At 34.3% G+C, this 12,539-nt stretch overlaps 1 protein-coding gene across 4 annotated transcripts in view; it reads left to right on the forward strand.

Annotated features, from left to right (window-relative positions):
- The window catches only part of PHTF2 (putative homeodomain transcription factor 2), a 145,360-nt gene that overhangs the window by 103,552 nt on the left and 29,269 nt on the right, over nt 1-12,539 (forward strand). For all 4 annotated transcript variants that reach the window (XM_063098640.1, XM_063098638.1, XM_063098637.1 and 1 more), the window contains 2 exons: nt 5,760-5,915; nt 10,757-10,975. In XM_063098640.1, coding sequence (XP_062954710.1) covers nt 5,760-5,915; nt 10,757-10,975 — 375 coding nt within the window. The remainder of the gene's footprint in view (nt 1-5,759; nt 5,916-10,756; nt 10,976-12,539) is intronic.

Here is a 12,539-nt window from a genome sequence, read left to right on the forward strand (position 1 = left end):
GTTGCTGGCAGCCCTGACTGCCTGGCAGAAGGCAGAAGCAAGCCCAGTGTCCTAGGCAGGAACTGTGAGAAGCATCCTCTGCATGCTGAAAACACCAATTATATTCATGTGGTCCACAACAGCCACTGCTGCCACAGAGGCAGCTCACCATCACAGTAGCAGCCACAGCCACAGTGCAGGTAGCCTGCCACCCACTTGACTCCATTGACACAGGGACAGTCACTAGAGGAGACTGGAAGAAGAAGAGGAAGTCTCTTTCCTCAAAGCTCACATCAGAGTGATAGAAGAAGCAATAGTTCTACCAGAGGACCAGACATCAATGTAGAGACACTAGAAATACAAAACACCAAGAAAATATGACACCAAGGAATACAGTAATTCTCACATACCAAACTCCAAAGAACAGGAAGCCCTTGAAATGATTGAAAAGGAATTCCGAGCAACGAGCTTAAGGAAACTCACTGAGATACAGGAAGACTCAGTTAGACAACCTAGTGAAACAAGAAAAAATATCCAGGATATGAAGGAGGAAATTTACAAAGAGATTAATACCTTAGAAAAGAATGCAGCAGAACTAATGGAACTGAAGGATTCATTCAATGAAATAAAAAACACAACTGAGAGCTTAAGCAGCAGGTTAGAGTAAGTAGAAGAAAGAATGTCTGATCTCAAAGACAGTAGTTTTGAAATAACCCAGGCAGACAAAAAAAGGAAAAAACAATTTTAAAAAACTGAAGAAAACTGAGAGAGCTAGCAAACAACCTTAACCACACAAATATTTGAATCATGGTTGTTCCTGAAGGGGAGGAGAAAGGAAAACTTATTCTACAAAATAATAATGGAAAACTTCCCAGATATGGGGAGAGACATGGACCTTTAGATCCAGGAAGCTCAAACATCCCTGAACAGATTCAATTCAAAAAGATTCTCTCTGAGACACATTATAGCCAACTGGCAAAACTCAAAGACAAAGAGAGAATCTTAAAAGCAGCAAGAGAAAAGCATCTAGTCACCTACAAGGGAGTCCATATCAGACTAACTAGCAAACTTCTCAACTGAAACTCCACAGGCCAGAAAAAAATGGGATGATATATTCAAAATACTAAAAGAAAAAAACTGCCAGCTAAGAATACTGTACCAAGCAAAGCTGTCCTTCAGAACTGAGGGAGAAATAGTGTATCTCCCAGACAAACAAAAAACAGAGTTCACCTCCACCACTCAACCCGCCCTGCAAGAAATCCTCAAGGAAGTCCTGCATCTGGAATCCAAAAAATGATAATCACTACCACCAATACACAAGAAAGAACAAAATCCACTGGTAGAACAAAAATACAAATGAGAAAGAGAAAGAAACTAAATCTTACCCCCTCAAAAAACCATCAAACATCAAAAACAAACAATAAAAGGGGAAGAAAGGACAAAAGATATTTAAAACATCCAAACGAAAATCAATAAAATGCCAGGAGTAAGACAATACCTTTTAATAACAACCGTAAACGTAAATGGATTAAACTCCTCACTCAAAAGACACAGACTGATTGGATTAAAAAGGTAGACCCAACCATACACTGTCTTCAAGAGATTCTCTTCACCTATAAAGACACACACAGACTAATAGTTAAGGGATGGAAAAAGATATACCACACAAATGGAAACCAAAAACAAGCAGGAGTAGCTATTCTTATATCGAATAAAATAGGCTTTAAACCAAAAATCGTAAAAAGAGACAAAGAAGGCCATTATATAATGGAACATTCTCCAGGATAGACCATATGTTAGGTCATAAATCAAGTCTCAACAAATTTTTAAAAATTGAATCATTTCAAGTATCTAATCAGATCATAGTGGATTAAAACTAGAAATAACAAGCGAAACTCTGGAAACTACACTAATAAATGCAAATTAACATCATATACCTGAATGACCTAAGGGTCCAAGAAGAAATTAAACAGGAAATCAAAAAATTTGTTGAAACTAAGAAAATGAAGACATATCATACCAAAACCTGTGGGATCCTGCAGAAGCTGTACTAAGAAGGAAGTTTATGGCAATAAACACATCAGAAGAAGAGAAAGATTTCACATAAATGATCTAATGTGACAAAGAACTAGAAAAATAAGAACAATCTAATGCCAAAATTATAGATGGAAGGAAATCATAAAGATCAGAACAGAACAAAATGAAATAGAGACTCAAAATATGATACAAAAGATCAGTGAAACAAAATGTTTTTTTGAGAAGATAAACTTAAATAGACAAACCATTAGCTATGCTAACTAAAAAAGGAAGAGAGAAGACCCAAATAACAAAAATCAGAAATGAAAAAGGAGACATTACAACCAACACCACAGAAATACAAAGAATCATTAGAGACTATTATAAACAACTATACACCAACAAATTAAAAAACCTGGAAGAAATGGATAAATTTTTGGACACATACAGACTACCAAGAATGAAACAAGAAGAAAAAGAAAACATGAACAGATGACTAACAAGCAACGAGATTGAAGCAGTAATCAGCAGCCTCCCAACAAAGACAAGCCCAAGACCAGATGGCTTCACTGTTGAATTCGACCAGGCCTTTAAAGAGGAATTGATACCAGTGTTCTTCAGACTGTTCTGAAAAACTGAGAGGCCATTCTCCCAAACTCATTCTATGAGGCCATCATCACCCTTATATCAAAACCAGACAAAGATACCAAAAAAAAAAACCCCCCAAAAACTGCAGGCCAATATCTTTGATGAACATAGACACAAAAATCCTCAACAAAATATTAGCAATCAAATAGAGCAACACATCAAATAAATTATACACCACAATCAAATGGGATTCATCCCAGGGATGCAAGGATGGTTCAGCATACACAAGTCAATGAATGTAATACACCACATTGATATTATAAAGGACAAAAATCATATGATTATCTCAGTAGATGCAGAAAAAGTATTTGCCAAAATTCAACATTCTTTCATGATAAAGACTCTCAGCAAATTAGGTATAGAAGGTAAGTGTCTCAATACAGTAAAAGCCATATATGACAAACCCACTGCCATTATCCTAATGGGGAAAAGCTGAAAGCTTTTCCCTTAAGAACAGGAACAAGACAAGGATACCCACTCTCACCACTCCTATTTAACATAGTATTAGAAGTACTAGCCAGAGCAGTCAGACAAGAGAAATAAAGGGCATCCAGATTGGAAAAGATGAAGTCAAACTGTCCCTATTTGCAGATGATGTGATCTTATATAAAGAAAAACCTGAAGACTCTATGAAAAAACTCTTACAGCCGATAAACAATTTCAGTAAACTTGCAGGATACAAAATCAACACACAAAAATCAGTAGTGTTTTTGTACTTTAATAACAGACTAGCAGAAAAAGAAATCAGGAAAGCAAGTCCATTTACAATAGTCACCAAAAAAGCAAAATACCTAGGAATCAATTTAGCTAAGGAGGTAAAAGACCTCTACAATGAGAACTGTAAATCACTGCTGAAAGAAATTAAAGAGGACAAAAAAAATTGGAAAGACATTCCATGCTCTTGGATTAGAAAAATTAACATTGTGAAAATGTCCATACTACTCAAAGTGATCTACAGATTCAATGTAGTCCCCATCAAAATACCAATGACATTCTTCACAGAAATAGAAAAAACAATCCTAACATTCATATGAAACAACAAAAGACCCTGAAGAGCCAAAGCAATCCTGAGCAAAAAAAAAAAAAAGCCAGAGGCATTACACTACCTTACTTCAAATTATACTACAAAGGTATAGTAACCAAAACAGCATGGTATTGACATAAAAACAGACACTTGGGCCAATGGAACAGAATAGAGAACCCAGAAATCAACCCATATAGGTATATAGCCAACTATTTGACAAGGAGCATACACTGAGAGAAGAACTGCCTCTTCAAAAGTGGTGCTGGAAAAACTGGACATCCATAAGTAGAAGAGTTAAACTAGACCTGTACCTCTTGCAATATATCAAAATCAAGTCTAAATGTATTGAAGACATATATAATACCGCAAACTATAAAACTATTAAAAGAAAACATAGGGGAAACACTTTAGGAAGTAGGACTGGGCCAAGGCTTTATGAATAAGATCCCAAAAGCACGGGCAACAAAAGGAAAAATAAACTAATGGGGTTATACTAAACTAAAATGCAACTGCACAGCAAAAGAAACAGTTAACAGAGAGAAAAGACAACCTACAGAATGGGAGAAAATATTTGCAAACTATGCATCCAACAAGGGATTAATATCCAGAAAATACAAAGAACTCAAACAACTTAACGGTAAAAAACAAGTAACCTGATTAAAAAATGGGGAAACAAGCTGAATAGGCTTTCATGGCCAACAGACACATGAAAAACTACTCAGCGTCACTAAGCATCAGGGAAATGCAAATCAAAACCAAAAACCACATTGAGACATTATCTCACCCCAGTTACACTGGCCATTATCAAAAAGACAGAATAACAAATGCTGGTGAGGATGTGGCCAAAGGGGAACCCTCCTACACTGTTGGTGGAACTGTAAATTGGTGCAGCCATTATAGGAAACAGTATGGAAGTTCCTCAAACAACTAAGTAGACCTGTCATACAATCCAGCAAATCCACTTCTGGGTGTATATCCAAAGGAATGGAAATCATCCTGTTGAAGGGATATCTGCACTTCCATGTTTATTGCAGCTCTACTTACAATAGCTAAGAGTTGGAAACAACCTAAGTATCTGTCATCAGATGACTGCATAAGGAAAATGTGGTATATTTACACAATGGAATACTACTCTGCCATAAAAAGAATGAAATTTTGCCATTTGCAGCAACATCAATGAACTTAGAGAAGATTATGTTACAGGAAATAAGCCAGGCACAGAAAGAGAAATAACTGCATGTCCTCACTCATAAGTGGGAGCTGAAAAAAAATAAACACATAAAAAAAAAAAGAAAAGAAAAATACAACAATCACAACAATCCATTGAACCTTCCAAAGGAGAGAATGGAACTTAGGCTACCAGTGGTGGGAAAGGAGTAGGGAGAGGGGGATTAGTGAGAAATTGGTAAAGGACCACAAAAAAATGATTACATTGTATAATGATAAATGTAGTAATAAAAAAAAATTTTTTAAACCCAAGAAAAGTAAATAAGTAAAATCTGTATTTCCCTTACAAATTGATATATATACATAATGTTGTTTATCCTTTAAGTGCATACTTTCAACTACATTCACCTCCTCTTGTCCCATAATCCATTATTAAATCAGTGATTGCTTGTAACTGATGGCTTTTTCAGTTTGAAAAAATTGTATAATTAGTTCCTCTCAGGTCTCAGCTTCTTTTAAATGGTCTCTGTTTTGCTTTTATCCTATTTCATGTTTCTTAATTTTGTAAGTTACTTCAAATCCTTTTATGAACAGAAATGTTATAGAACAACATTTGACAAATAACTGTTGAATTACTTTTAAAAGTAAAATATACTTTTAAAGTGTAGTCACTAATTTAAGACATTTTTTCAGAAAATCGGAGAGTACTAATCACTTTGAAGTATTAGAAGGTATTTTGAAGGTGTATGTACAGGAAGGTCCTTTAAACAGTTCATGGAAAGATACGTATTATCCTTCAGTTCTATTTTTTAATGACTTTTTGATGCACCCATATATACATATGTATAATTTAAAATTTTGCAGTTTTAAATTAAAAGGTCAGTTAGAAATTATCTATATTCCTCTTTGTGTACTTTCAACTTAGGATACCCAAAGAACAATAACAAATGTGTCTGATGAAGTCTCCAGTGAGGAAGGTCCTGAAACAGGATACCCATTACGCCGTCATGTGGACAGGACTACTGAAAGCATTGTTCGAAATAGAAAGACCCACCATTATAAGAAACATTACCCTAATGAGGTACACTTTGGCCTTACATATATACATGTATATCTGTTTTATATGTCACTAATTATAACATCTTTCAACAATTGGATATTATTGTCGCAATAACAAATATTTCTCATCGTTATCAATATTTGTTATTTTTATATGTTCTGGATTTATAAAGTAGCAGTTTTAGATTTACGTATTGCACACATACTGATAAATAGGCACACATCTGAGCTCATTTTGTGCATTCTCTCTGAAGACTCATACGTTCAGTTTGTTGTTTACTTTTAAAGAAGACCGCCCTGGAGAGACAATCTGTGAACTCCTGTGTTTGTCTTTTCCAGAGTTTAAAAGGCTTTATAGTTTCTTGATTATAGCGAAGTTATTCTTCTAAGTGACTTCCTTCATACTACTGTCAACAGTTAGTGAATAGTTCCCTACACTGTAAAATTCAGTTCCTTTTTTCTTTGTTTCTGTTTTTCCGTATTTATTTTTGTTTTTCTAAACCCATTTCCAACTTTATCACACCTGTTGAACTTAAAACTATTTAAATAGAAAAAGAATTTCCTTCTATTGCATTTTCAGTTTCTATTCTAGGGACAGAATATTTCATTATCTGGCTTCAAGGCAAATGAATTGCTCCTTATGTCAGTTTAATAAACATTACCTTCTACTCTTCTTGAACTATATTAATATTTTTTTTGATGATTTTGGATTAAACTTGTGAAAAATCAAATGTTATGCTGTGCTGGAATATGGATGCCTTCAGGGTATTAGAAGAGTTACTTCTTTACACACTCTTCTCTTTGGTTGTGTCTCTAGTTAACCTTTCTGGTGAGTATGGTTGTGTTTCTTCTCTCATTAAGCCAGTGTGTCTGCTAATTTCCTCTTCACCTACATCACTTGATTTACTGTCTCCTGTTCCTAAACCAGATAACCAAGCTTGTGAAATTCACAGTCGTTCTCTAGAAGTTGGTGCTGGAAGGAAGCTAGAGGGCTGTCTGACCCCTCTCCTACAGAATGTATTATTTCTGTATTCTGTATTATTTTCTCACAACATGATCTTTGCTCTTCTTGGTTTGCAACTGTATTTTGAACTATTGAGATTCTTTCTTTTATAGTTTTTATTAAGACATATTGATCGTACATATTTATGGGTGAATTACTGAGATTCTTGAAAGGCAGAACATCATTCTATAATCTTAACTTTTAAATAAATAGATTTCAAGTTAAGTAAGGCTGGTAATTGGTAGGCCTTGGTTGTTTTAAATCTTTTTTAATGGCATAAAAGTTACATAAAAATAAAATCTGGTCATCAAATTCTTCATCTGTAAAGGGAAGAACTTAGCCTAAAAGATATTTAAAAAGCTGTATTCAGTTCCAAAAATGTTTGATTCTTAAGTCAAACCAACTTTAAAAAGGCATTTTTTTAAAAAAAAAAGTAAAATAGCCTAATAAGTAAAACTGCTAAAGAAGATATGTAGTGCTGTTTTGAGTTTTTATTTATATTATAAATTACTGTATTCTCTTTAAATTACTGGTGATATTTTTTCCTGAAGAATAAGGCAAAAAAAAAATTGTTTGGGACAACCCAAACACACCTAAATTGTGCCATTTATCACTAAAAACCAAACAAAAACCAAATACAAAAGAAAAACAAAAAATACAGGGCTTCTTGAAGAAGTGGCTGATTCCTGATTCCTGTCTGTTGCAGGAAACACACAAAATGACCTTGGAAACTCTTGACATGATAGAGAGCATGGAAGCTATCAAAGACTGATAGGGTTCAGAAGGACTCAGGAACCAAGGATTGAATAGTTTGAACTTTAATTTCTCTTTATAAAAGTATTCCAACTAATAAATGAAAAAAATCCTTTGGGGAAGCATTGTGTGCATGGGTGGTACTGGCAGGCTTCACTGAAAGATGATGAGTCAGGAACCCAGCCTTTAGCCATTTGTTGTAAGCTTCCCAGATAGTGATATCTATAGATATAGTTTATAGGGACACATTTTTTCAGGAAGAATCATCCAGTGTTCTAGTAGGATGGGGATCGTAGATAATACACCAGGCTGCTGTGGTGTTTGCCACCAAGGGGGTTGGGGATGAGGTGGGGATCTTGTCGTTCAATGTGTAGACTTTCACTTAATCCCCCTGTTTTTTGTCTTTTTCTGCGATCTACTATATCTGGTTGGCTTCTTCCAGTCTCTTGTTGAGAAGATGGTGGTGGAATTACTTAGTTGTCTGGGATACCAGAGCTGTCCTAGGGAACTGACAGCTTCTTTTAAGCATTTGTCCTGTTTTGTGCTCTATCATGCTGCTTTGTTTAACTGTACAAGTATTTTTTGATTTTTCACTCTCTATTGTAGATTAGTTTTTCATCTAATTAAGGTAATATTTGATGGGAAACATAATGAAGAAACCATGGGCCTGGAGTCAGACCATTTAAATGACTTTGGGAAAATTATTTCACTTCTCTGAGTCTCAGTTTCTGCATCTGTATAATGAAGAGATAAGACCAACCTCATCAGATTGTTAGGGTTAAATAAGATTATACATAACTTGCCTAGCACAAAGCATTTATGATATAAATCCTCATTCCCTTCAAATTAATACTCTATCTCCTCTGAATTTGATTATATGTTTAGTTTTAATTATCTGTCTAAAGCATTGAAATGAGCAGAGCAAACCAAATTAAATGTGGTTAACTTGAACTATTTTCTTCAATTCTAAAATTTCTATTTTTAGGCATTATTCAGCAGTTTGTAGTAAAATTCATAGTAGCTATTAATCGCATAATATTGCAGGTAAAACTATTTGAAATGTGAGTAATTATAGGCAATAATTTAAGATTTTGCATTCATAAGCTGGCCCATTTATTAATCAGTATTTGGCAAAACACACACACACACACACACAAAGAATTATAGATATTTTCTTATCCCTGGAATCATCCATTAGTTTCAGCTAAACAGTCATTGGGCCTTTAATCCTGGTACTTATTTCTATATCTGATTAGCACTAAGTCTGCGTCACAATTTAGTGATAAATAATAAGCTAGCTTTATCAAAAAGTTTAAATTAGTAGTTACTAAAAACTTAATACTTTCTGTCTTACTATCTAATGAAAACTGTTATAATGCAAACTGCTTATGTTTCAAATATTCTGGTTAACATTAATGAGTCCCAGATATTTTTGGAGTGCTTTTTCTAAAATACAGCAGACTGATTTTTGTCCTTTTTTTCTTTCTGTATTTTCTTTTTTCTTTTTGTTTCTTTATTCATTTTCTTGTTCATCTCTTTTCAAAAAATGTTTACTTCTCCCCTAACAGTCCTCCTCCCACAAACTCTATCAACACACTAAAAATAGATTCCCATTCTAATATCAATAATTTAATTATCAATGATATACTTCATTCATTCAGAATATTTGTTACCCATGGTAAGGATGGCAAAAAAAGATTCTGTCTTTCATGTACTTACAGTGTGTTTGAGAGTTATAATCTATTTAAGAATATTAAATACATGAATATCTAATTAAGATACACAAAATTATAGATTGTGGAAAGCAGTGCAAAATTTATTGTCAAATGGATATAAATAATAACAACTCACTTCAGAGACAAAGTGATCACTCTAGGTAGGTGGCTTTAAACTAACATTTGTTGAGCCACTGTTTTGTGCCAGATTTGTGTTAAAAGGTACATTGCTTATTTAATTTCCAATATCTCTTTAAAGGAGAACAAGATTAATGATAAGAGTTAGAAACATAATCAAAGGTTAGATGGCAAAGAACAAGCTGTGTTTAGGGCCTGTGGAGTCGCCCAGTATCACTGGAGGAAAAGGTTTTGGTATAAAGTAGAAGACAATGTCAAAAAGTAGCACAAATGAAGACAAGCATGATGGGTGAAGGAATTTGAACTTTATCCAGGAGAGCAGTGGCAAGCCATGGATTTCGGTTTGTGGAGTGCAAGAACAGCTGCACTTTAGGAAAGGTAATCTGGAAAGAGGGGGAAGGCCTTTTAGGTAAGGGTCCACTAAAAAGCACTTATAGCAATTGAGGTGTGAATGATAAAGTGTGAACTCTGGTGATAGCATGAGAAAGACGGGGATAAATACAAAACATGGTAAGGGTACAGTTGACAAATCTTAATGACAAAGGACAGCTAGAAACAAGTACAAAAATTTGGACATACTTGGCTTTAAGGATGGCTATTGCTATTCCTTATTCAGTAACAGTTCTTTTAATTTGTCAAAATTTAACTCAAGTCCTTATTTTATACATTAAAAACTCCTAGGATAAAATAAGTTGATTAGAAATTATTTAATTTATACCCTTTAGTTTTTCTCTTTTATATCATGTATTATCTCAAGAACATAAACTCGCAATTATCATCTTAGTTTAGATTGTCGATTCTGTGTCAATGTACTGAACATCTGTTTGAGAAACAAAAGCAATAAATAGATGAAATCTACTGTTGTTAAAAAAGACTAAAGTAAGAAAATAGCTTCATTAAAAACATCAATTAAAATAGGTTAATATTCACTGTGAAGACCAAATGAACTTGGACTAGTCTCTGCCTACTTGAATTCTGAACTTCATATAAAACTTAAGAGAAAATTGGCACAATCTTTGCATGCAAAGTAACACCTGAGCTGAAATATGAAATCGAATAAATTTTGATGTGAGGACATTTTGTTATTCCTTAAAAACTAATATATTTTTAAAATATTTTGCTATCTCTCTCACTGTCCTTTGATGGTGCATTTGTTGTTTTAGCAAAAAGTAGCAATATATGGTTCTGAAAGAATCCTTTGAGTTGGGAGGGGTACATAAATTGTATTAATGTCAAAGAATATCTTGATTTCAGGATGCCCCTAAATCGGGTACTAGTTGCAGCTCTCGCTGTTCAAGTTCCAGACAGGATTCTGAGAGCACAAGGCCAGAATCTGAAACAGAAGATGTATTATGGGAAGACTTGTTACATTGTGCAGAATGCCATTCATCTTGTACCAGTGAGACAGATGTGGAAAATCCTCAAATTAATCCATGTGTGAAAAAAGAATATAGAGACGACCCTTTTCATCAGGTTGGTTTACAGTGTTGGGTTATGTGGGGCAAGTCAAGCTCCTTTGAATGTATATACAAATTTTATAGAGGTGAAGTAAAAAGTTACATTCAGTTAAAATAATATTTCTGTAAATTTTTTTTATGTGAGCTATGGTCTGGCTTTATTAAAACATAGAATCTCATTATTTATATTGTGGTGTCTCTTCTCTTTCAAACCACATGTTCGTGAGTTGTTGGTAAAAGGAGTTTTGTAAGTCAAATTGTGTATTAGATGCATTAGTCCTTTTCTCACTTAACACACTTCATGGTCAGATTCATGTACAACTTGGCCTAAACATATAAGAGTTACATATGTAAGTTTAGATTTTCTGGTAGTCTCATGAAAACTTTTTAAGAGGTGAAATTAATTTTAATTGTTTTATTTAACTCATTGTATTCAAAATATTTCTTCAATATATAACTAATGAAAAATATTAATGAAACATTTTACATTTCTTTATACCAAATCTTCAAAATCCAGTGTGAGTGGATTTCATTTTCTGCAGTTTCAGTTACCTGAGGTCAATGGCGGTCTGAACACAGCACATCTCATTTTGGACTAGTCATATTTCAAGTACCAAATAGCCACATGTGAATAGGGTACTGTATTGCAAAGCACAGTTTTATAGGATATCTTTATTTTAATGTCTCACCAATTCATCAAACTTAACCCAAACTCCTCATCTTCCCGTATATATCTGCTTCTCTTATTGCACTCAAACTCTCGGTGAATGGTTTCTCCATTCATCCACTCACGAGTCCAGAACCTTGGTGGTCATTTAAAACCCTCACTTTCTCTCCCTTACCCAACTCTTCATCATGTCCTGTCAGTAAAATCAACAACTAAATTCTCAGAAAACTAGAGATAGAAGAGAACTTCCTCAATCTGATAAAGGGTAGCCATCAAAGAACCTTCTGCTATAATAGAATACGATAGACCGGGTGGCTTAAACAACAGACATTTATTTCTCACAGTTCTAGAGCCTGGAGGTCCAAGATCAGGGTATCATCATGGTCAGGTTTTTGGTTAAGGCTGTCTTTCTTATTTACGAAAGCTGTTTTCCCCTTGAATCCTTACATGGCAGAAAGAGTGAGCTGTGGTCTCTTCATCTCCTTATAAAGGCACTGATCCCATTCATGAGAATTCCACCCTCATGACCTAATTACCTCCCAAAGGCCCGACCCTCAAATACCATCACATTGGGGATTTACACTTCAACATATGAATTTGGGGGGAGGGAGTGGATATAAATATAGCTCTTCTCAAAACCTATCATATTCAGTAATGAAATTTTAGGAGCATTTCTGTTAAAGGCAGGTACAAGACAGAGATGTTCATTATTTCTGCTTTTTCTGTCAAAATCCTAACAGCATTTTGTTTGTTTGACTGTTTTTGTTTGGACTTAGACTGATTTAAAGTTCATATTAAAGAGCAAAATATTAAGCATAGCACAAACAATTTTGAAGGACAACAAGAGGATTTTCCCTACTGAATATAAAAATTCACTTTAAATTTAATACTTTGGATAGTGTGGTATGGGTGT

This window comes from Cynocephalus volans, chromosome 6 (assembly GCF_027409185.1).
Source record: "Cynocephalus volans isolate mCynVol1 chromosome 6, mCynVol1.pri, whole genome shotgun sequence".
Lineage (NCBI taxonomy): Eukaryota > Metazoa > Chordata > Mammalia > Dermoptera > Cynocephalidae > Cynocephalus > Cynocephalus volans.